At 48.1% G+C, this 26,182-nt stretch overlaps 1 protein-coding gene across 2 annotated transcripts in view; it reads left to right on the plus strand.

Moving 5' to 3' along the window:
• Positions 1–26,182, plus strand: part of LOC146829228 (UAP56-interacting factor-like) — an 801,405-nt gene that overhangs the window by 155,106 nt on the left and 620,117 nt on the right. For both annotated transcript variants that reach the window (XR_014962204.1, XM_085607860.1), the window contains exon 3: positions 965–1,065. Coding sequence is in view for 1 of the 2 variants with exons in the window: in XM_085607860.1 (XP_085463986.1) it covers positions 965–1,065 (101 nt within the window). In the remaining variant the exon portion in view is untranslated. The remainder of the gene's footprint in view (positions 1–964; positions 1,066–26,182) is intronic.

Raw genomic sequence — 26,182 nt, forward strand, 5'->3', positions numbered from 1 at the left:
GGCCAGATGTTAAAGGATTTGTGACCCCTTAATTTGCCTTGCACGATGGACCATGCAAAGAGCTTTAAACTGGATCCTCTTGTGTATTGGTAAGTAGTGTAATGTGGGTAGTGCAAGGGAGGCAGCCTGATATTTAGGGTTACCCAGAAGGATTTGAGCCGCCGCATTTTGGATTACCTGAATGTTTTAATTAACTGAAAGTGGACTTCCCAAATATAGGGAATTCCTATAATCAAGGGGGATAGTACCAAGACTTAAACTACCACTCTCTGAGCCGATACTAGCAGCCAACTTAGAAATCTTCATGAGAGCTCTTAAAAGGCCAAAAAGCCTTTGTGAGAAATAAGTATACATGAATAACTGGATTTCACCAGAATGTACGTCTATCATTGCCTTCATATTCTGGCCGAGACTCCGAGGTGTACCGAAGAATATTGAGCATCGCTCATGCGCCAAAGGATCTAAATGTTTGCTGAAAAAAATGTTTTTGGGTTTTGTTGAGCTGTTGGAATAAAGAGAAAAGTGACTTAAAAAGACCAGTGACTAGATTGCCCTTGTACCACAAAGTGCAGAATACTCGTGTACAAAAATGTCTCCTCTGCTAACACTGTCAACAAGATGGGTATGTATAGGTGAGTATATATTGTCTATTCTTAACTCATCTTCATGGCTGTTTAAACTTTCCTTGACAATATAGTTGTGGCCAATATCCTGCATACAATATTGCTGCAAGGCAATATTTTGCCACTCAATATTGTGATGTACAACCTTAACAGGTAAGTCTCTTATGATCATGATCTGACCTTTTTATTTCAACTTTGCATTTGCTATGTAAACTGAATCTATTTTTAGCTCAGATTGTGTTACCTTCTCATTTTAACTTTTTAAAATTTTGCAATTCCTCCTAGTTATAAACTATTTAGGAAAGTAGTTTGAAATCAGCAACACTATGTTTTTCCCGTAGGAGTAGGCCGTCTAAGAAGAGGTTTCAAACCAGAATACTCTGGGATGAAGTGGAAGACTATCCAAACAACTGGAACTGGATTAAGCCCATTAAATAGACAGGTAGACTTCTGTTTGTCCTGATAGATGGCAGTGTTATGAGAGAACTTTATATTGTACCATTGCAAACCATTAACCACTTTTCTTTTGCTAAATTTCAGTATTGTTGAATGTAGTACAATGTTGGAAGTTGCCATTTTTGCAAGGTTGTCCCCAAACGTTTTGCCTTCCTCCTTCCCTTTTGGCAGAAGTAGTTTTTGTTGGCTTTCGGACTCTGTGCACTTTACCACTGCTAACCAGTTCTAAAGTGTTTGTGCTCGCTCTTCCAAACTATTTACTTATAAGTCCCTAGTAATGTGCACTACCGGTGCCCAAGGCCTGTAAATTAAATGCTATTAGTGGGCCTGCGACACTGATTGTGCCACCCACTTAAGTATCCCTTTTAACATGTCTCGGGCCTGTTAAACCTCTTGCCAGGCCCAAACCTTCCACATATAAGACATCCATAGGGTAGGCCCTGGAAAGCCCTTAGTGCAGGGTGCAGTGGATTTAAAATGAAAGGAAATGTACTTTTAAGTTTAGCATGTCGTGGAAGTTGAAACACTTTCTTTCAGGTTAGCAGCTCAAAGCAGTACATAAACGTCGATGCCATAAGCCATTGACAACCACATTCTATTTGCAGTTCCAGTGTATAAAAAAAACCCTTGGCATAAGCCACCTGAAGCATACAATGCATTGAGATTTCTTTGCAATCTAGGAAAAATACAGACGTATGTTAGAGTACCCTTCCTGAAGAGGATTATCTGAAACACGTGAGTTATAGATTCCTTACCTTAGAATTAACCCCCGGCGTCAGACTGGATCCAGAAAGTTTTTCCGTCAGCAGTACCTCTGCGCGTCGGAAGGTGGCGTTGGTCGGCTCCGCGTCCGTCTTCTGCGTCGTGGTCGCCGGGATGACATCGCGGTAGCTACTTAGATGCCGCCCTCGCGCGCTGATGTCAGTTCTTTCAGCGCAGATCCGGTAAGAGCGATACCTCAGTCATTTTCTGAACAACTTTTTCTCGATTCTTGTCGACTTCTTTTGTCAAGTCTTTGACTCGAAAAGGTGCACGAGGGATGCCCGGTTTCAAGGCCTGCGGTTCCTGTCATCGCATGATGTTGGTGACTGATCCGCGCCGCGTGTCTTTTTAGCCTGGAGTGCGACCACGACCCCAAGTTGTGCTCCCACTGCCGGTCGATGGCGCCGATGGCTTTGCGGGAGCGATTCCGAAAGCTGCTTGAACATCTGCAGTCGGCACAGCGCCGTTTGAGGTCCCGGTCGATAGGGAGGTCGAGGGATAAGGTCGCAGAGCCACCACCATTCCTGTTTGAAATCATCGAAGTCTTCGCACTCTGGGTCGGGTAAGTCGAAGCATAAGAAGAAGTCTGTAGTAATTCACTCAGGAACAGGTAGAAGTAAAGTGAATTTATTGAAGTTGAAGACTACACAGCTCTTGAACTGCCAACCATCTTCACCATCAGTCAGTATCCTCAGTTGAATTATAACATTCTAACAATGACATCACGAGCTGACATCACACACACACTCCACTAGGAGCAGGTGATTGACTCAGGTTTACTTAACATTGACTACAGCATATAACATACCTCCTTTCCTCCTGATAAACTAAACTAAAACACTAAACATATTATACAATAAATAAAACTAACATAAAACTTTAGTCACGAAACCTGTGAGGAGTAACACGAATTCTTGAACTCTTTCTATGTTGTCCAGTAAGAAAATTGGAATTGGTGTGTGCTTTGCTCGACACACTTGAATCTTTAGAGAAAGAGCAAGATCTCGTTTTAATAAGTCTAGACAGATTCCACCAACAACCACCTTCAACCTGGGCAGCATTGTTGTAAATGCGAATAACTTTGACTGGATCACCAAATTTTGAATGTCCCTTCTTGGTGTGTACAGGCCTCTTAAAGCGTACAAAATCCCCCACAGAAAGAGCAACCATTTTTACACTTTTCTTGTTATCAAACCGTTTTCTCTTTTCCTTGAGCAGAATCAGAATTGATTTTAACTTTACCCATAAGTACCTCAACATCACACAGCGATTCCACCCATTTACCCATCCAACCAGGACGGAAACTCGTGTTGGCTTTTCTACCTCTTAACAACTCAAAAGGAGAAACCTTTGTGGACGAATGAGGTGTAGTTCTATAGAACCACAACATACTCTCAAGCGCCTTGTACACATCATGTCTCCCATTGACTGCCCACTTGAAACACTCACCTACAACCCTATTCATTCTCTCAACGAGGCCATTGGTTTGAGGATGATACAGTGAGCTTTTGAGATGTTTAATGCCACTAAGACTTAAGAAAGACTCAAATTCTTCACTCAGAAATTGGGTTCCATTGTCAGAAACCAGGAATTGTGGGAACCCTTCCCTCAAAAATATGTCCTTGAGAAACTTGACAAGAGAAGAGGAATTCGCCTCCCTGACTACCTTGATCTCAGGCCACTTGGACGCGTAGTCCATTACCACTAAGATGTATTTCATACCCAGGGGAAGAATCTCATACGGCCCCATGATATCAATACCCACTTTAACCCATGGCCCTGAAGGACATTCGATAGGGTGTAAAGGTGGAGTGGAAACTTTCAAGCTTTTCTCTGATGTCTGACACACCGGACAATTTTCAACCATAGTAGAGATCTCAACATCCATTCTGGGCCACCAAAAGTCCTGACGAACTCGTCGTTTAGTTAGTGATACCCAGGTGTCCCTCATGAGCCTCTCTAATAATGTTGACCCTCAAAGAATGAGGTGGTATGAGCTTGTCACATCTCATCAATAAACCATCTTCCACTGAAATCTCTGACTCGACCTTCCAATATGGCTGTAATGATGCAGACAAAGATTTCTCACTTGGCCATCCATCCCTGACCAGCTGGCACACTTCCTGAAGAAGACAGTCACCCAACAATGCTGCCCTCCAATCAGATTCAGAACCAACCGTAAGAACTGGGATATCTATTGAGGCCACCAAACAATCTTCATTGTCCTCATCATTTAGATCTTGAAAACTGGTCCCTTCACTATGTCCACTGCTCTGAGGAAAACGAGATAGGAAATCTGCCCTGAAATTCTTACCACCAGAAACATGATGGACCTCAAATTGATATTGAAGAAGTTTGCTAACCATCCTCGTGATTCTTGGAGTACAACACTTACTGGGCCCAGCTGACAAAATGGCAACCAAAGGTTTGTGATCCGTTGGCAAACTAAAACGTCTTCCCCATATGTAAGGTCGATATTTTTCAGTAGCCCATAAGCAAGCAAGAAGTTCTCTCTCAATCACAGAGTACTGCGTTTCTGCACTCCTGAGCACCCTTGAAGCAAAAGCAACAGTATTCTCAACATTCCCATTCTGTTGCGTAAGCATGGCACCCAAACCTCTCTGACTGGCATCAACCGTTACACAACATGGTAGATCCGGATCAAATGGGGTGAGAGCATCACTTTTTTTTAAAACCTCTTTAACTTTGCTAAAAGCCTGGTCACACTCAACACACCACCTGAACTTACTTGAAGACTTAAGCAAATCACTAATGGGCCTGACTATTGATGCGTAATTTGGGACAAATTTTGAATAATACTCTAGGAGACCCCTTTCTTGTCTTCCGGAACAGGGGGCTCCAGAATTGCATCAATCAACCCCTGCCTAGGCTTGATACCCTCGTGAGACAACAAGTGTCCAAGATATTCAACTTCACTGCATGAAAATTTACATTTTTCAGTTTTGAGCACAACCCCACTCTTCTTGAAAATCTCAAGGACTTGTCTGACGATGGCATCATGTGAATCATCATCCTTAGCATAAATAAGGACATCATCTTGAAAGACAATGACACCTTCCACACCTTTTAGCATGTTTTGCATGACCCTCTGAAAAACTGATGCCGCGGAGGCTAATCCGAACGGCATTCTCCGGTACTGAAACGTACCAATGGGAGATACAAAAGCAGTTAAGGCACATGAATCCGGATGCAACTCTATTTGATGATAAGCGCTAGCCAGGTCTAACTTTGAAAACACACAAGCACCTTTGATACAAGTGAAGAGATCTGAAATTCTTGGCAAAGGGTGGGAATCAACCCAAATCTCTTTGTTAAGTGACCTAAGGTCCACACACACACGTAATTGACCATCCCTTTTCCGAGCAACAACCAACGGAGACAACCAAAGAGAGGACTCTGTGGGTTCGATAATACCCTTTTCACAAAGTTAATGAAGTTCTTTGTTAAGATCCTCTCGAACACTGAACGGAACACCTCTAAGCTTGTGTTTGACCGGGATAGCCCCATCTTTGACAATGATTTTATGTTTGAAGCCTGAAATTTTACCCAGTTGGTTGCTAAAGACGGAAGGAAATTCATTTTTTCACTTGGTGCACACTCCATCAGAAGTGACTAACATCACTTGCTCCTTAGTACCAGGTCTTAATATCATGCCAAAGAGGCCTTGGTGAAACCACCCTAAAATGTTCAAGCCCTTAACCGCCACATAAATTTTACCCTTTATTTTCCTACCATCGAAACTTAAGAAATCTTCAATGAAGCCTAAAAGATCAATTTTCCGTCCTTCATACGAAACCGGTGACCTATCTGGAGGAAACCAATCTCTATTTCCCCAGGTTTCATGAAATAGCTTTTGGGTTATCATTGTGATTCTAGCACCAGAATCTACAAGAAGATTGAGTTTCTTATCACCCACAACTATTTCAACTACCGGGTCAACACAGCATGAAGGGTCACCAGTTAAAGGTATATGCGTTCCGTTGACCGAACATTCATCATGAACAACAGAAACAATTTCCTCATCAGACTCATCAGCCGACTCCACAACACAAGCTATTGACTTTTTTTGAAATTTCTTCTTAAGACATACAGTTGCGAAATGTCCCATTTTTTTACAGTAATTACAGATTGAATTCAAAGCTGGACATTTCCCTCCCTTGATATGTGATGCATTACCACATCGCAAACATACATTGTTAGGTATAGTAGAATCTGATTTATTATTTGAGAAACTCTTATTGGCACTTTTACCTGCTTTGCCCTTATCCTTCTTTGCACCCCCAACAAAACTGACTTTTTCAACTGGTTTATCATCAAGCTCCTTTAGTGAGACTTGAGAAGTCTCGATACTTTTAGCAATCTTGATTGTTTCATCAAGTGTTGGATTGTCCATGGAAAGTAGTTTCTGCCTAATGTCTTTATCTTTCCCATGGCATACAAATTGATCACGAATGAGTTGTTCTGAAAAGTTTTCAAACACACACACAGAAGCCAATTTCCTAAGAATGGAAATATACCCATCAACATCCTCATTTTCGGATTGCTTTCTCTTGAAGAATTTGTCTTAACACAATCAAACTGGGTTGTTTGTCAAAACGAACCTTGAGTTTAGCTACTGTTACCCGGTAGTCGTCTAACTCCTCCCCATTGCCTGCTAACTCTGGTAGGTGTTTAAATATTGATCTACCCTCGAACCCTAGTGAATGTAATAATAGATACTTTTTCCTTTCAGGACGATATCTTAAAGCACCTATTGCTCCCAAGTAAGTCTCGAAGGCATCGAACCAAACATCCCACTTGACAGGAGGTTCACCTGGAGACTCCAAAAACGCAGGAGGAGCATTGATTGATTGCATGCCTGACATGTATAGAAATTGATAAATGAAAACACCAATTGCACATCTACTATGCAAGATTAGCGTTAAGTTGAATAAATATAGATCTTTTGATATTTAAGAATACACTTAGACATAAACTAGTGAAGCTAAAACACTCATACATATGCCTGAAATAACTATTTGGTAGAGTACTTATATAAGATACCCGTGTACCACAAACTGAATGTATATATAAATATACAAAGAAAAAAAAAAATTTTTTTTCTTTTTCCTGCTATAAATATATATACATTTCAATACAACCTGTTTAATTTACCCTTTTGAAAATAAAGTTGTTAAAACAAGACAGATATCCAAAGGTTGGCAAAAAGTCGTGGTTAGCACAAGAACAAAGATGGCAATCAATTTGTTGTGAAGTCTGTAGTCAAGGAAACCACCAAGCCTCGATACTGCCCGGACGTACTCAGTGACACTCGCTGGATCCTTGCGCAGGTGCTAACTCGTGGTTAGCAACCGATAGGTTTGGACAACTGTTGCCACAGAAAAAACTAAACCTCGATGGTCGCTCTCGATGATCGCGCACTTTGACGCGTTTTAACACTTGTTGCCACGGAAACAACCAAGTCTCGATGATCGTGACGTTATGCTAGGTCCTTACGCACATGCTCGAGCCAGAGCCATTCCGTCGAGCACATGCGCGTTGACAACAGCTCCACTTACAGCAAGTTCGACGCGCGCATGCGCGCGAAAACACACGAGCCGCCTTGAATGGCCGACGCGAGGAAGACCAGCAGCCAGGGGTTTGAAAAATAACAAGTTGCTCCGTCTGGACGCGAACAGCCAATTCTCACCAGGAAATCGCCCAAACTTACACTATTTCCCAAATCAAACAGGAAGATGAAAAGAACTCGAGGCACGACCAAGAGAGGCTGCGAGAGAAAGAAAACGCCCCCTTCTCTCTACCAATTCAGTCGACTGCTTGTGAGAAAAAGGAAGTCACTCACACTTTCCACATGTCAAACACGGGTACTTTACCATTAGATGTGTAGAAAATTAAAGCCAGCAGTACATCAGCAAGGAAATGAAATCCAGAGCGTGGAAAGGTGGAGATCACTTGAAAATGGCAAGTGCAGGCTAGTGAGAATAAAGCATTAAAACCACAACAACCATGAGGGATGCGTAGAAAACGCCGTGAAGGTAAAGCTGATTTTCCTTAAAAAATAGAAGTGAAGTAGATAATTTCTTGATGAGTAGATCTTGATGGTTGACAATAGATTTGATGAATTGAGGCTTGATAATAGATTCCCGTGGGTTCTGCTGTGTAGTCAACTCGTCGCCAAATTTCTGTAGTAATTCACTCAGGAACAGGTAGAAGTAAAGTGAATTTATTGAAGTTGAAGACTACACAGCTCTTGAACTGCCAACCATCTTCACCATCAGTCAGTATCCTCAGTTGAATTATAACATTCTAACATCACGAGCTGACATCACACACACACTCCACTAGGAGCAGGTGAATGACTCAGGTTTACTTAACATTGACTACAGCATATAACAAAGTCGAAGAAGCATCGTCTCTCTTCGACTTCTCCTCATCGGTCGGGCCGATCCGACAAGGCATGAGGGTGGTGCCCCTTCTGCGGCTCTGCGCCTGGAGCCCGTAGAGTCTACTTCGAGTTTCCCTCCCTTTCCGGGACCCGGAGCGACTCCCGCCCAGCTTTGTACGTTCTGCGAGGCGATGCATGCCATCTTTGGGTGGACCGACCCCTTCCAGCGCTCCTTCAGGCCCCGTGGACCCTGTTGGAGGGCTTAGGTCTTCGCTGCCGGCGGCTCTGCCCCGGCGCTGCAGGCCCCCCTTGACTCCAGGCCTGATTCCGGATCGGCGCCAGTTGACCTCATTACGCCTCCACCGGCGCAGGTCGGCCCCCTGGCCAGCGTCGACCCCATCCTCCATTCCGACGTGGACACGGAGCTGGACAGATGAGGACTCAGATGACCCTTTAACTAACCAGTTGGACAGTGAACAGGACTGGAGAGAGCAACTGGGGGATGCCAGTGATGTGGACACATCCCCTGACCTTGGCATGTTGTCTCCTCCTACCGTGGTTATGGAGGAGGGATCGTCATACGCAGTGGTGTTATGTAGGGCGGCCGAGGCTCTCAACCTCGAGCTTCCTATGGTGGCGTTCATGACTAACCTCCTGACTGAGGCGCTTCAACTGGCTCCGTGCTCTTCGGAGCCCCTGCTGTCGTTTAATGAGGCCCTCACAGACGTCCTTTTGGGCACGTGGTCCAGGCCCAACACGGGGGCTCCCGTGGACAGGATGACGCCACCGCCCGGCTCCGAGAGACCCCACTTTCCTCTCCCAACATCCCACCCCGGAGAGCTTGGTAGTCCAAGCTTCCACTAACGAGCGCCTTCCCTACCGCTCAACCGGAAAGGAAATCCAAGAAGCTGGCCCACAGTGGCAAGAACATTTTCTCTTCCGCCAGCTTAGGACCGCGGTCCGTAAACACCGCATTTCTCTTTGGCTGTTATTCCCTCTCCGTGTGGGATACGGTGGCTCAAGTGCTGCCTCAGTGTCCAGAGGAGGCCCGGGCAGTGCTCTCTCAGGCTGTTGCCGCTGGGAGGGATGCAGCAAAGTTTACGATTCGCTGTGGGCTGGAAACCACCGACTCTGGGCAGGACCATTTCAACATCTGTAGCGCTTTGTTGCTATACCTGGATGAGGTCCACTGGCTTTTTAGGGGATGTCCTAACACCTTGATGGACATGTTCTTTGATGGCCGTCGCCTTTTTGGCGACAAAGCAGACAACGCCCTAGAGTGCTTCAAGGACTCATGTGCCACGGCCAAGTCCTTGGGCCTCTCCACCCGTCCGGCGCAGTCTGCTTTTCGCACATTTTGTGACTATGGAGGGGTGCCCCACTACATCCCACCCAGAGCCACAGGCCACAGCAAGTTACCCAACCTTCGCGTGGCGTGGGACGTGGGAACCAAGGCCGTGGTTCTTCAGGCCAGCGGGCAGGCCAGTCCACCAACCCCCCCCCCCCCTCTGCAGCAGCCTCCAAACCCTCCTAGTCTGACCTTTCACGCCCATCAAATGCCAGTGGGTGGCAAGATTCGCCATTTCCTCCCCACTGGCGCACCATCACGTTGGACAGGTGGGTTTTGCAAATAGTCCGAAGGGGCTACTCCCTCCCCTTCGAGGCTACCCCTCCAGCCATGCCACCGAGGTACCACCGCAAGTGGGAGTGTCACCTGGCCCTTCACCAGCAGGAAGTTACGGCTCTCTTGGCCAAGGGAGCCATCGAGCGCGTTCCTGTCCCAGAAGTAGGTCGTGGTTGTTACTCCACTACTTTGTGGTCCCCAAGAAGGACAAGGGCCTGCTTACTATCTTGGGCCTCAGGCCCGTCAATCGCTTCCTCCGGAAGAAGTTGAAGATGTTGGAGTTTGCTCAGGTCTTGTCTGCCCTCGACCCGGAAGACTGGATGGTAGCGTTGGACTTGCAGGATGCTTATTTTCACACTCCCGTCCTGCAGGTTAACCGGTGTTACCTACGGTTCACGGTAGGCCACGAGCACTTTCAGTTTACTGTGCTCCCCTTTGGCCTTACCAGCGCCCCTCGGGTGTTCACGAAAGTGATGTCGGCTCATTTGATCCCCTTTCTTCCCCCCCTTTCTGAAGTTTTGCTCTTAATTCTTTCCCTTGCAGAGTAGGTCTCTGCTCTGGGCACTCTTAAGGAATATCTGTCTGCTCTTTCTACCTTTTTGCGGCAGCCTAACCAACCTTCTCTGCTCAAATCCCCTATTGTACATAGTTTTCTAAAAGGTCTTGTTGATCTCTTCTCTCTTTCACTGTAGGAAGTTGGCTCGCTATATACTATACCAAAAAAAAGTATAGTGTGCAGAAAGTCTAGTGGATCCCCAAAGGCTTTACAGAGGGTAAAGTAGATAATTCTAATGCTCTCTTTTTTGGTAGTGTGGGCAATCAGTTAGGCTTAACTGTGGGCAGTGTTTAGCATTTGTTGTACACACAGTGGCAATAAATGAGACGCACTCCGTGAATAAATTCGAGACCAATTGATAGAAATACTTCGTTATGTTTATTTTGAAGAACCACAGAACTTTGTCTTGGGTAAATACGCTTTACAAAAGAGATACTTTTCTAAAGTGGACACTTAGTGCAGTTTTCAGACTTTGCCATTCTAACCTGTAGGAGGAAAAAACATTCAGCATACAGGTAGGTAACTTAACTTACTAGACCAGGCTTCGGGAGCTAAGATCAATGTGGGGCAAGGTTCAGTTCTGCACAAACAGTACACCACCTGTGGCACAAGGGCGGCCGGGTGCAGGGTGCAAGTTCGAGGTTGGGCTCCCAATACAAATAAATGAGTACTAGGGCAATCTGACGCTGCTTACAGGCAAATAGCAGTGATTTTGGGGGGGGGGGGGGGAGAGGGAAGTGTTCAGGGGTTGAAGCAAGCACTGGACAGGGTCCAAAGCACCACCAACGCTACACCACCAACAGCACCAGGTGGCCAGGTGCAAGGTGCCAAAAAAGCGTCTGGTGCAAAATGTGAAGCAATGGAGAAAGGCAAAATCAAAATAGGGCCACAGTCTCAGGCCAGGAGACTGGTGAAAGGAAACCAATAGTTACATAGGTAAGTTGCGATGCATGGGGACATAGGGACACCTTTGGTTCGGTTCACCAAGGGTTAGGGTGAAGGGGGATCAGGGGAGTCTTTTGATGTTGGAAACAGCTTAATGGAGTAGGTCACGGTTGAGGGGGTCACAGTTCACAGGCTGCAGGCGACGTTAAGGAGTCTGGGAGACGTCCACTCACGGTTGACTCTGGATCTGGAGCAATTGGGAATCTTGTTTGAACTTGTGGCCACTTGGACTCGGGCAGGAGGCGTCAAGTGCAGAGATAGAACCGAAGGACAGGCTTTGCGGTTCTTCAGGTTGGAGTCTTACTTGTAGTTGGTTGCTGGGGAGCAGATCCTTTGTCGCTGGGCTGCAGGACGAGTCATTCTTTGGCGCAGGATTGTCAAGGGCTGCAGACAGGCTGGTAGGGCTGGGGACAAGTCAGTAATTTTCTGCAGTCTTCTGTGCTGGTGCAGCTGGTGGCTGGTTCTTAGGTCGTGAAGAACTGACTTTCAGGGTCTGGGGTACCACCTAAATTCTAGATTGAGGGGCGTTACAAAGGAGTGACAGGGAGTGGCCAATGGGCCCCTTACTTGGGGTCTCTACACCCCCAAATATACCCACCTACTGGGGGAGAGAGGCATAGCTCTAGCCCTGATTAGATTGGATCCACCATCTTCAAGATGGTGTGCACTGAAAAGTGTACTTCACTTCGCCTCCAGCACCTGAGGGGTTTCGTTGGCAAAGGTGGGTGGGACACACCTCGTACTCTTGCTAAGCTGTCTTGCCTGTCTTCCTACATAAAAAGGGGTGAGGACAGGAGGTGGGGGGCCTGATTCTAACAGGAGAGGCAAGGGTCGCGTTACAAACACGGCAAGGCCTTCGAAGCTCCCTGCCACAGAAAGCTCTTCCTGACCGGTGGGAGGTGTGAACAGGAGCTGCTGCTATTGGGGAGTAGTAGAAGTAGTGGTGGTGGTGGGGCAGGCAGGGGAAATAAAGAAAAACTCACTTACCTTCCTGGCGGCAGGCTCTCGTCAGTCCTCTTCGTCCACGACACACGCCGGAACAGGAAGCACCTATGCTCCCTCACCTAAGCAAATCGCCACGCTGCATTTTGATTGGTCTGAGCGCTGTGGTTTTGCGCTCCGATGGGGACTGGGAGGCTTTGCATGTTCCTCACCAAGCTGTTAATGCAGCCTGGTGGGGAACATGCAAAGTGTGCATGGCTGTTTGGCCTGCCCAAGACAGCTGGCCAAACAGTCATGTACACTCTCTCCACTCCTCCCCCTGCTCTGCCGTGGGCACAGCCCCACCGCACCTTTACAGCGCACCGCAATAATGAAAAATAAAATAACATTATCATTTTATTTTTCTTGTTGGCCGACGCTTTTCCGCCTTAGTGTAATGGGTCCTCTGTGTGCAGTTTATTTATAAATCTGACACTGGAGTCAGTGCAGATTTATTATAAGATGTTAGGTACCAAACATCCCATATTTCAGTGAAGCCATCATGGAGCTTACAATATCCAGGAATCAACAAGGACATGGCATGGGCAGATCTGCTCAGGCCTGCTAAAGGGTTGTCTTGCCTATATCCCATGTATTGTCTTGTGGGCATGGTACACAGGTATGTATGCCATGACGACTCGTCATTTTTGGCTGCACTTAAGGCACGCAGTTTGCAGGGCCTTGGTGAGGGGACCCTAGGGTTGCACAATTTATGCTTCAGACCTTGGGGTCCCTATTCATTGCCAATGCCCTAGGCACCAGGGGTACAATCTACTGGGAAGCTAAGCGCCACTGAAGTTGTGCCAATTGTGGCATAGCTTTAGGGAAAGAACACTGGTACGGGGGCCTGGTTAGCAGGGACCCAGTACTCTTCAAAGTTTCATCAAAAGCCAGGCAAAAAGCTTGTGTGTGTGTTGGGGGGATGTAGGGGGGGGGGGGACTAGAACAAAAACAGTTTACATTTATCCTGCCTCAGTGGGACCTTAATATGGTGTTAACTTTCGTGATGTGTTCTCCTTTCAAGCCTCTCCATAATTGTACCCTGAGGCTCTGGACGCCAAGGAGAAGAACCAAAGGAAGCTGTAGGAGTTGGACTGCCCCCCTGCCAGTGTGCTGTGTTGTTGGGTTGGCCTGCAGTGGTGTCTTCATTGCCAAGGAACTTTTACAGAACTTTCATAATCTTGTAGAATATTTCTCCAAGGGCTTAAACTTGTGCTTGCCTCCTGCTGAAGTCTCAGGGACAACAGACTTCACCACCAGCTACCCTCTGAATTTCCTTGCTGGAAATTCGATCTGTAGAAGCCTGCGTGCTGCTGGGAAATGGAAGCGCGATTCAACGAGAAGAAGCGTGTCGCCGCCGCAGCTGTAGTCATCGCATCGCCGGAGCAACGTGCTGCCGTCGCATCTCCCAGAAGCGTGCCTTCGCCGCAGCTGTCTGCTGTCGCCTCACCGGAGAAGCGCGCCATCGCATCATTGGAGAAGCGTGTTGAAGGGCCTGTCGTGGCTCCAAAGTACAGAGTCACCGCAAGGCTGCCAGGGCGTGTCGCATTGTCTCAACGTCGTCGCATCAAGGGTGCCATTTTATCGCATCGCACCGGATTGCTGCATCGCAACCGGGCTGCAGCACGAGAACCTACTCATCACCTCCTTCCCGGTAAGGATCAAGACGCATACCCTACTCTGCGCAAGCATTGAGGCACGACGCATCGTCTCTCCCGAAGCAAGGAACCGACGCAGCTCCAACGCTGCGAGCCTTTTGTTTATTTTGCGTTGCGCATCTAGGTACTTTTGTGAGAACTGTGTTGCATTTACCATCAACTTGAACTAAGCTACTTCTACCATCTTTAAGTCAATTTTGAGTACAGTATTGTGGATGTGTCGTTTGTGGTCTTGTATTAAGTCTACATAAAGAATACTTATTTTTATAAAACCTGTGTCTTGTCCATCTGTAGTTTTTTCACTGTATTACTGTATGTGTTCACAAATGCTTAACACACTGCCTCTGAGATAAGCCTGTCTGCTTGTGCCAAGCTACGAAGGAGGTGAGCAGTGGTTATCCAGTAGTGTAATCCCCTTTCCCTGACTTAGAAGCTACGGTCCCTATTTGGTCAAAGGTACCTACCTCTGCCAACTAGAGACCCTCAGTTCTAACAGTTTGTTATCAAACATAGTGGATTCATACCCCAACACTGTTACTTTTGTTGGAGGTATGATTCCATGCACTGGGGGGGGGGTCAGGCTTCTCCGGGAAGCCCCCAGTACACCCAGTAACAGCCTTTCAGGGTCTGTCAGCAAGCCAGTGCTGCTGTTAACCCCAGACACAATTCTGCCCTCCTGCTGCTGAGCTCGAGCAGGGGGAAGGTAGAACAATGGGTTTCCTGTCACAGGGTGGTGGTCAGTACTTTGTGAATTGGTCTGTTGGGGGTGGGGGGGGGGATGGGAGTGATGCTTACCACCGTCACCAGACTGCTTTGAAGCTCACATTTGGTGCCCTTCTTGCATACTCTAGTTTGAGCCAGTTCAAGGAGCCCTTGGATCCTGCTCTTTTGTAAAATGTGCCAAATAACCTGGGAGTTTCTTCCCCTCTGTCCCCCTGCTACAAAGCTGACTGGTATATTGCTCCTGATGCCCACGGACTTCTAAAGGCTCAGCAACACGTGGTGGTTCTGCAACTCCCTTGAGGCCTGAACTGTCCTCACTGCAATTTTGGGGCCAGTATCCCTCGTTGGAACTGCTGGGGCCAAACCCCTGTGCACTGCGTCGAATTGCTGTTGCCTAAGCTTGTTGGCTTTGTACTCCAGAGATCTTCTGGCTACAAGAAGTTCCAAGCTCCAGCATTTTTTCCTGCCAAGTACAGCGTCCTGACTGCATCCTCTGCACTGTGGGCTTTCGTCTTTGGACAGCTTCCTCGTGCGACTCCAGTGCCTGTGGATCCTCTCAAGGGTCTTCTGATCCAGTGGGCTCTCCTACTTGCTCTGGGCCTGCTCTGATGCTCCTTCTTGTGGTGAGTCCCTTGGACCTTGCTGGTCCCAACATTGCTCCTTCTCTTTCCTTGCCTGTTGTAGTTGCCAAGGCTTGTTGGTGCTCCCACCTGACACCGACCCCTCTGGTTCTCTGCTTCCGACGTGGGACAGCTTGTGTCTGGTTTCTGGTCTTCCCCAGCTGCACTCTTCTGAACCATCCGACATCAGTGGGCATTGCTCCTCTGAGTGGCACAGACTCTGCCCCTCTGCTTGCAGGTTCTTCACTTCAAGAATGTACCTTTGGATTCCACCGGACACTTGCACAGTCTTCTCCAGCGGTATCTTTCCTCTAGTCCTCCTTTGTGCTCTATGGCTGTTTCTGACATCAATTCACACCTATGCACCTGGCTTCTCTGGTGTAGATTTCCTCGTTCCTGTGGTATCCACGGGTGGGATGACTCCAACCTTCTGTCTTGCACTGGGTTTCTTCAGGGTCCACTGGGAAGGGTGTTTTTCTCGATAACTGCAATTTCCATGTTGACTTTTATTGGACATGTGGCTGTGTTTCAACTCTGGGCAGTCTCTGTGGGGTTCCTGGGTACTTAACGTGGGTGGTTCCTTATGTCCCCAGCTTCTGAGTCTCCTGGTCCAAGTCTCGACTTCGGTTGCAGTTCGCTTTCCATTTTCTTAATATATGGTTTGGTCTTTCCCTGGAGATCACTGTATTTTGCGCTATTTACCTTATTGCATTTGAAGTATAATTGTCTATTTGTGTTTAAATCTCTGGGTAGGAGATATACCAATGTGTTAGTGAGTGTTGTGTAATAAATAGACTTATTTAGATATACACACTGTGAGGTTCCTTTTCATTTAACCTACACTACCTGATTAGAACTGGTTAAACAAGCTGCTTAACACTCCTTCAAAGTAAGCCTAAAGGCTGTTCTCCACATCTACCAATTTGAGTGCTTTCAAAGGTTATCAAAGAACACTAAAATCTTCATAAGGGTTGCCCGGATTAGTGCAAGGTGCTTCACTTAAGTGTGCACCATATTCTAAGCCAGCTTCCTACAGTTGCACTATGGATATCTGGGATAGTACACAGCAGGCAAGCGTTTCATTACCTCCAGTTCAGATTGGGTTCACCCACCCAAGCACATCAGTCCGTACGTGGCAGTTGTCGGGTGTGGAGCAGGAGCGGCGTCAACTCGAAGGCCCGGCTGGTTGCTGCATGATCCCGTCAAGTAGCGCACAAGAAACCGCCGCCAGAGCTTTCCTGGTGGGGGTGGTGAGGGGTGGGGGGCATGTGTGCGAATATCCAGCAGCACTGCCACTTGTAAGTTGTGTGCATAGCAGTTCAGGTGGTCGATGGCCTGCCGTGTCCTGGAGTGCGCGGGGTCTGTCCGGTGCTCCTTTTCAGGTATGGGGCCTGATGGGTCGTGAATTCATAGCCGCAGGCCCACTCCAAAACCTGAATGGAGGGTGGGGACATGGGACCGATGACGCCCTTGTGTCCCCGCTAGTTCACCTGCTTGCGGTAATGGTGATTTTGGGAACTGTTGCCAGGGTGCAGTGTTTTCTGATTGGGGCTAGTCCCGGAGGGGACGTCGGATCCAAGCCTGTGCCAAAGTGTGGTGCAGACCCACCTCCCCCGGGTGGAGCCTAGGCCCGACTTAGCTTCCAGGCTCCCTCAGGGATTGCGGCACAGGAGGGAGGACAGGCGAGCAGGGATATCCTGGAGTCCCACCATCCAGCTTACCTCGCCAGACTTATCTTCAGGTTTGGGCCTTGCGTGCCCAGGGGAGTGCGTCCACTCCGACACATGACTGGAGCGTGGGGATCTGGTCCCAATGTTCGCCTTGTGCCCCCGTTAGTTCACCTGTTTGCAGCAGCGGTGTGGCTAGGAATCCATGCAGAGAGAGTCCGTCTCCTGATTGGGGCCTGTCCTGGTAGGGGCTCCGGATCAAACCTGTGCCAAAGTGCTGTGTAGCGTGGCATCCCTCACCACCTAACTCTGTGACTGAGCCTAGGTCCAACACGACCTCCAGGCTCCCACAAGGATTGCAGCTCGGGAGAGGGAGGGCAGGGGTAATTTAGAGTCCCAGCATCCAGCTCACCTCGTAATGCTGATTCCAACATCCGCCTATCAGTCCCCGCTGAAGACCTCTCTTGGCGCCTGTCGCCTCCTTTGTTTCAGACTGCCAAAACATCCGGTCTGAAGCAGTGACTGCTGTGTCACCGCCGCATTCCAGGTGACTGCATCAGCAGTCGTTGGGGGCAAGTAGTTCGTAAGTCAGCAGGGCGGGTAGTCCAAGACAGCCAGGCATAGCCGTCGCCCCTGTTGAGCCCCACAATGCTGGCAGCACCACAGCCGGGGCCTCCAGTGGTTCGTCACCTCACTGGTTTGGGCCCCAGATCACCGCATTCACTGCGAAATATTGGAGAAGACAGCTTTTTAAAAAGACTTACTCCATGGCTTTCCCATGTCAATGAGGACATCACAATTGAACGGCGCTGCTCGCGACCCTGCACAACGTCATCGGAGCCATAAGAAGACCTTGTTGGCGTGCTGACGTCTGTTCCCTTCTTTCTGCGCTGTCGACGCTAAATGGTTTTTCCAGGGATCTCCATTTCTGAGTGTTTCATTGTTACAGGTTCTCAAAGTTGTAGCAGTGCAATGGCTGCTCAGAAGACATCTGGTTTCAAGCCTTGTAGGGAATTCGGAGTTAATATGTCCATCACAAACCCTTATGATGATTGTCTTAGGTACCTGTCGTCGGGCCACAACACATGAATCCAAAGGCCTTCAAAGAGAGGGAGACCAAGATGTTCATGGCCATGGCAAAGAAGCAGAAGAGGGGCCGAAGAAGGGCGAGATCCAAGTCACCGACTCCACATACCTCTAAGTCATCGAAGAAGCACCAGAAGAAGCGGCGTCATGGTTAGAGACGTCTTTAGAAGAAAGATAAGTCACAGAGGTCCAGGTCCCCGCTACTAAGGCATCACTGAAAGAATGAAGTCTTACCTTCCTCTTCGTCTCAGGTGACTCCTGCACACACTCTGGCTCCGAGAGGCTCTCCGACGCAGAGGGAAGCAACGCCTTCGCTTCCGGCCACTGCTTCTCCGGCTCCGGTATTTCTGGCGCTGTATCCAGTGCCATTCTTACAGCCTTGAGCCGTTCCTGATCAGGCAGTACCAGATCCGTACCCACCCTTTCCAGCTCCAGGTACAGATCCTTCGCATTTCTTGAATGTGATGTATGGCATGTTTGCCAGGGTGGCTAACCCTACTGGTGTGCTTGTTGGCCCCATGGGACCGCCGTCTTCCAACCTGGGAGGCTTGCCACCTCCTTTTGCACATGCATCTTTCATGCCACCGAAGTACTCGACACTGGTGCAATCCCTAGAGGTAAGAATAGAGTATTTTCTGGCACAGTATTGCTCCACTCCAGCGCGGTCTCTGCCACCAGTGCCTTCAGCTATCCCTGTGGAGCCTCCATTGACGCGGCCCCGAAGTCACCTGCGCCGCTGATACCCTCGTTGAGATCTAGAAGGGAGGCAAAGAGGCTTCTGCAGGAGGAAGAATTTCAGGAGCAACAGGAAGAGGCTGAAGTGAGGGAAATTATTGATCCGATGCGAGAGTTTGAGTAACTGCGGGAAGCAAGTGGGTTGGATACGTCTCCAGAGTGGGAAATCTTTTCTCCCAAAAGCCTTCCTTCGCAGGAGGTCTCTTCTTACCACTCAAGGAAGGCGGTGGATCTACTGCACTTGCAGTTGCCCACAGATGATATCAAGTCAAACATCCTGACAGAGGTTCTTCACTCTCCTTCTGTGACAGATCCTCTGCTCCCATTTAATGAGGCTTTGCCAAAGCCCATCTTAGAGGTATGGCAGAAGCCCTATGACTGCCCCTGCTGTGTCCAGATCGGTGGTGAGAAGGTACAAAGTAGCACCTGGCGATCCGGCTTTCTTATCTGCACATCCATTTCCTGAGACCTTATTAGTACAGGCATCATGCTCTACAAAGCAGTCTTCTGGCTCTTTTTCATCCACGCCTGGAGATAGGGAATCTAAAAGGATGGAACAATCACCTTGGAAGGTGTTTTCCTCAGCCAGTATGGCTGTAAAATCGATAAATGCGACGTGTCTCCTGGGTCGCTACAATCACGCTTTGATGGATTCGTATAAGGAGGTGATCCTAAGCTTTCAGAAGACATTCAGGGCCGTTTTATGGAGGTTCTGTTGGGCACACAAGCTGCAGCCCTTCCGGTCATTTAATCTGGGCTTGACACAGCTGACTGTTGCTAGAGCGATGGGTTCCTCTGTGGCAACTAGGAGGCACGCCTGGCAAAGAGGGTCTGATTTTTCTATGGATGTACAGGCCACCCTTTTTGACATTTGATGGCTCCCGTATCTTTGGTACCAAAGCGGACTCAGAGCTGCAGCGCTTTAAGGGTAGAAGGGCCACAGCTAGATCGTTAGGTCTGCAAGTCCAGTCTAGAGACTTTGGCTACTGTAGATGTCAAGGGTTTTGCAAGGCTACTCCCTTTCGTGCCCGACAGCAGCAGCAACAGGCAAATCCACTATATAGATCATACAGAGGGAAAGGTAGAGGTCGCCTGTGATGCTCAGCTCACCAGCAAGTCTCCTCCTTTCCTGTTCCCCCAACTTGTGCAGCAGAGAATCAGCTCAAGACCCCCCCACCTTAGAGCATGTTGGTCTCGTGGGAGGTCCAATGTCCTATTTTCTATGAAATTGCAGATCTGTTACATCAGTTCTCTGGGTGTTGGATCTCGTAGTAATTGTATATTCTCTGCTTTTTCGGGACTTTCCCCCTCCTTTCTCCCTTCGCCAGGGCTGGTGATTGGAGGACCATCTTTTGCTACTGCAACAAGATGTTCTGTCTTTACTACAGAAGGGTGCGATAGAGGTTGTCCCGCATCAGGAAAGGGGTCAGGGATGCTAGTCCTGGTATTTCCTGATCCCCAAAAGGACTTGTGATTTAGACTGATCCTAGACCTCAGGATCTTGAATTTTTACCTAGACTGGGAGAAATTCAAGATGTTGACCCTAGCTCAGGTTCTTCTGGTGCTGCAGCAAGAAGTCTGGATGATGTGGATTGATTTACAGGATGCGTATTTCACATTCCCATCCCGAAGTCGCATCGGAAGCATCTCCGTTTTACGGTGGGATCTCGACACTACTAGTATTTGGTTCATCCGTTTGGTCTTTCATCCGCTCCACTGATCTTCGCAAAGATAATGGCGGTGGTAGCGGCACATCTCAGAAGATCGAGGATTCCTGTTTTTTCATATCTGGGCAACTAGCTGCTCAAAGCAAAGTTGCCAGAGATGGTGCTGCATCATCTGCAAGTAACAGCTTGGCTGTTGTTCGACTTTGATGTATGTACCCAAATCTCACCTGGTGCCCTCTCAGTGCAGCCTGTTCTTGGCGGCAGTGTTGGACACTACTGTCAGCTGTGCTTTCCCGCCTCTTCAGAGTATTCTAGACATCCAGGCTATGATTCCAAGTTTTTAAGCTATAGCGGCTGTTGCAGTCCTGACGGTCTTATGCCTGCTCAGTCTTTTCGCTTCCTGCATACTGTAGGTCAACCATGCACTCTGATACATGAAGGCACTCCAGTGGTGCCTCCGCAGGTAGTGGTTTCAACACAACGGAGATATCAGGGAGGTGGTCCGGATCTCCAAAGACACTGCAGCAGAGCTGTTCTGGTGGAGTGTTTCAGACAACCTGTCTCAAGGGAAGCCGTTACAACCTTCTCCGCTGACCACAGTGATAACGGATACCTCTATTCTAGGGTGGGAAGCTCATCTGGGGGATCTGGAGGACAAGGTCCTTTGGTCTCCAGCGGAAAGATTGCTTCACATCAATCTTCTAGAATTGCAGGTGATACGCTTGGCTCTCAAGACTTTTCTTCCCTCCCTTTGCGGTCAGTCAGTTCAGGTCCTGACAGACAACACTATCACGATGTGGTACGTAAACAAACAGCGAGGCATCTTTCCTGTAGTCCTACATTGTGGTCTATGGCTGTTTCTGACGTCACTTCACACCTATACACCCGGCTTCCCTGGTGTAGATCGCCTGGTGTATTCACAGGTGGGGTGACTGTCCTGCCTTCTGTCTTCCACTGGATTTCTTCATGGTGCATTGGGAAGTGTCTTCTTCTCGATAACTGCAATCACAACTTCCATGTTGACTTCTATTGGACTTGCAGCTGTGTTTCCACTCTGGGCAGTCTCCGTGGGGTTACTGGGTACTTACCTTGGGTGGCTCCTTATGTCCCCAGCTTCTGAGTCTCCTGGTCTAAATTTCGACTTCGGTCGCAGTTCGCATTCCATTTTCTTAATATATGGTTTGGTCTTCCCCCTGGAGATCACTGTATTTTGTGCTCTTTACCTTATTGCAATTGAAGTGTTATTGTCTATTTGTGTTTAAATCTCCAGGTAGGAGATGTACCAATGTGTAGATGAGTGTTGTGTAATAACACTGTCTCTGGTCCTGGGCTTAGGACCATTAGATGTGTAATTGCAAATCATCTGGTCGGGGTGCTGAATGTCAGTGCGGACAGTCTCCATCGGCAGTTCTTGGCTGATCGCGAGTAGTCTTAATTTGGAGGTCGTCCATTACATATTCAGGATGAGGGGGTTTCCTTGGTTGGACCTGTTTTCCACTCATGAGAAAACACACTGCCCATCATTCTGGAGTCTCCAGTATCCGATGCAGGGAGTTTTGGGGGACGCATTTTAGCTAGACTGGGGCTCACAGCTTCTTTACGCGTTTCTTCCCATACCCTTGATTCCTTGAGTCCTCAGGCAGATTCGCCAAGACCGGGCCCAAGTCATATTGATCGCTCCGGACTGGTCAAGAAGGGTGTGGTACACAGACTACCTTTACCTTGTGCCGTGCCCTCCGCTCCATCTCCCTCTCAAGGCAGACGTCCTCTCGCAGTCACAGGGGCAGGTTCTACACTCCCACCTCCAGAGCTTGCACCTTCATGCCCAGTGATTGAACAGGGCAACCTGAGTTCTTTTTCTCTCCCACCGGATGTGGTGGATGTTATTTTATCAGCCAGAAGACACAACACAAAATCTGTTTATTCTGGTAGGTGGGCCAAGTTTCTTAAATGGTGTGGAGAGAGATCATTTGATCCTTTGCAGGCCCGTCTGTCAGAGTTGTGCATTGACTACTGTTGAGCACTACTTGTCTGCCTTGTCGGCCTTTCTTTGCTTACCAGACCAACCCTCTTTGTTTAAGTCTCCCATAGTCATGAGATTTATTAAGGGTCTGATTAACCACTTTCCTCCCGCTCCATTTATCATGCCTCTGTGGGATTTGAATTTAGTCCTTACTTTCTTGATGGGTTCCCCCTTTGAACCTCTGTATAGTTGTCCATTGAGATTTCTAGCATTTAAGACAGTTTTTCTGATTGCCATTACTTCTGCCAGGAGGGTTAGTGAGCTGCAGGCCCTTAGCTCTAAGCCTCATTTTACCTCAATTCATGTGGATAAGATGGCTCTTAGGACCAGAGCTGCTTTCCTGCCTAAGGTGGTCACTCCCTTCCACCTAGTGCAATCTATCACTTTACCCACTTTCTATCCTCCCCTCACCCTTCTAAGGAGGAGGAGAGACTTCTCTGCCTGGACCCTAAGAGTGCGGTCAGCTTCTACCTGGATAGAACTAAGGATTTCAGGTTGGACGACCAACTTTTCATTGGCTATGTAGGCAAGATGACCGGCAAAGCTGTCCACAAGAGAACGATGTTCAGGTAGATCATCCTATGTATCAAGATCTGCTACGCCTTGGCCAAGAAGGAGCCTCCTGTAGGTATTTGAGCTCATTCCACCAGAGCCAAGTCGTCGTCTTCGGCTTTAGCTAGAGGTGTCCCTGTTGCAAACATCTGCAGGGTGACAACTTTGGCCTCCCTCCACACTTTTGTGAAACATTATTGCTTAGATTCGGAGATGAGGAGGGACAGCTACTTTGCACGTTCTGTGCTTCACGATTTTTTGGTATTGGTAGGAGGGCACTCTCCTCCACGAGTGGGAGAGCTTGTAGATTCAATTCAAAAGGTGAGGAAACCACAGGCATATGTATCCATCAGAGGAACAAGTTGCTTACCTTCGGTAACGCATTGTCAGGTGGAAACAGTATTTTCCTGTGGATTCCTCACTGACCCACTTGCCTCCGCGTTGTCTTCCTGTTTATACTGAAAAATAATTGGTCTGAAATTCATGTATTTTATTGTTATTCAAAATATGATGCTTGTCACAAGGAAATGTCTATATTTTAGAATTTCCAGTTTCTTTTCTTCTTTGAATCGTATACTGTGTATACTTGAGGAAATGTTGTATACTGTGTATACTTGTGAAATGTTGTCACTTAACTTGTTAACCTTGAATGCACGGAAAGAATGGGTTGAACTGACATCAGCACACCGACAAGGTGTTATGTATCCGATGACATCGCGCAGGGTCGCAAGCGGAGCTGTTCCATTGTGACGTCCTCGTCGATTTGGGAGAGCTGTACAGAAAATACAGAAAAGTTTCCCTGGAATGGTGCGCAAGGGGCAGTTCAAAAGGTAAGGAATCCACAGGCAGATATTGTATCCACCAGAAAAAGTGTTACCAAGGTAAGTAACGTGTTTATATATCTGTATGTCTTTATACCTGCCATCTGCTATTATAATGATTGTACAGATACTGTAACTGCTTGCTATTCTGATTTAAGCACGTGAAAGTATGCAAGATCCAATACTCAAAGAAAATAAGTTACTTATGTGTAACTGTAGTTCTCCAATGTTAGCATCTTTTATAGATTCACATGCGACTCACCCTACTCCTCATAGAGGCTACTCGTATTGTTACGGGATTACCTTTCACACCAGTGCTTGGAAATTTGAGAAACTCAGTCGGGAGGGGGGACAGGTGTAGTGCTCTATAGGGTGCTGTCGTCTGATTGGGGGGGTGATACTCTGAACTGCACCAGCCTACATCGCACTACGACCAACCTGGGCTCTGGAACGCTGCTTTTTGGACGGGGCGCCCACGCTGTGTGTCTCCCCCGCCGCCTCCACGACACCGCAGGCCGCTGTTGGGGGAGACTACAGCTCCCGTGAACCACCACTGCCCCGCCCCTTCCTGTTGTCAGCGCGCCCGGAGGCGCTTCATAACTCGTGACTCCCTCCGCGTCGCGGGATGTGCGCGGGCGGCGCCGGGCTGAGCCCGGGCAGAGGGCGGGCCGTCTGTGGCCGTCCGGGGCCAGAGGAGGCCGGGCCGGGCCACCCCCCTTGACTCCCATCACTGGTATTTGTACGTGTTATAAGCCGATAGCGACAAAGGGGGTGTACATAGCACATTGCCCTTGCATGTTAGATACCGACATTGGGACCTTTATTCTTGCTAGGATTGTGTCATGTGCTAGTGGCGATAGGGGTGGTGGGATAAAAACGGCTATTATACAACGTTTGAAGCGGTGTAGGATTGGGCTGAAGGAGGGCGCCCAATTCCCCCCATTACATCTCTAAGGGCAGGGCTCAATAGGTGCTAGGAGCATGGCAGGTAAAACGGTGACATGCTCGAAAAGGGCAAAGCTGACATCGCCATCTGTCCCCCAGGCGTATAAAGATGTTACCTGTTCACCATTTCCCGTTATCATGCAGCCCACAGCCATTGATCGCATGCTCAAAAGAGCATTAGGGGCGGTATCGAGTGAAATCGAGCGCACAGAAAGGCGTCTCTCCATAAATCCAGTTCCGGACTCACCCATAGGCACCTTTGATGATGTCCAGGAGGTTATGCGAATTACATCGCCCATACTCCCAGAGCCAAGTGAGCAGGATATCCCTTGTGCCCAACCATCTATTAGTAGGATTAGGAAGGCTATAGGCTCAACCAAAAGCGCCACCATACAAAAGAAAAAGAAAGGCTGCCCTAGGATACAGAAGCTCAAAAAAAGCACAGTTAACCCCTCTCACCCTCTGATCAGCATGAATGCTGGGGTTGAGCGAGCAGTACAAACAATATCTCCTACAGAGCCCCCAACATGGCTGTCGCAAATCACATCTGATTTACAATCCCAATTAGAAATCTTCATCATAAATCAGCTAAAACCATTGACAAGCCGGTTGGACAAGATTATGAGCGAATTAAAAAATAGAGAGAGAAAAGCGGGGATAGGAGGGGAATTAAGCACCCCGCCCACTACTCTAGCCATCAATGTACCACCCCAAAGGGAAACTAACATCAGCACGAAAGGGGTCGCCCACATAACCACTGCACAGATTCATAAAGCCCCGGTCTCGAACCTCCAAGGGCAGAAGATTATTGATTTTAGTGATAGAGGTATAGATACCACTTTTGAATTAGGCACACACCACCAGGAAAAACCATCTCAACCACCCGAGGTCCCCACAATGCGTCCAGTACATAATATAGAGAGGGCTGCAACACCAAACCCCAACATTGCATTGCCCACAATAAACTTGCCACCTGAGTCATGCCCACTCGTGGTGGTGTTCGCTGGGACCCCGGAATTAAAACATGGTCAGAGCGAAACACACCAGGAGTTAAAAAATAAACTTACCCACTGGTTGACTCTAAACAGACCTTTAGCACCCAATTTAGATGGGGAAATGTTATTGGTCTGGAGAGTGAATTGGATAGGACGCAGACATAAAAATATAGGAGGCAACTGTATTATTGCCAATTTTAGGGACAGAGGGGTGGTTGAACATATTATCAGACATGGATCATCTGGGCGCCTGAGTGATATAATGCCGCTGCCTCTCCGTTATTTTTACCCAAGGCAGCAGGAAACCTATGTAGGGCAGTGCGAAACATGGAGAAGA

Source organism: Triturus cristatus, chromosome 5_2, assembly GCF_964204655.1.
Source record: "Triturus cristatus chromosome 5_2, aTriCri1.1, whole genome shotgun sequence".
NCBI lineage: Eukaryota > Metazoa > Chordata > Amphibia > Caudata > Salamandridae > Triturus > Triturus cristatus.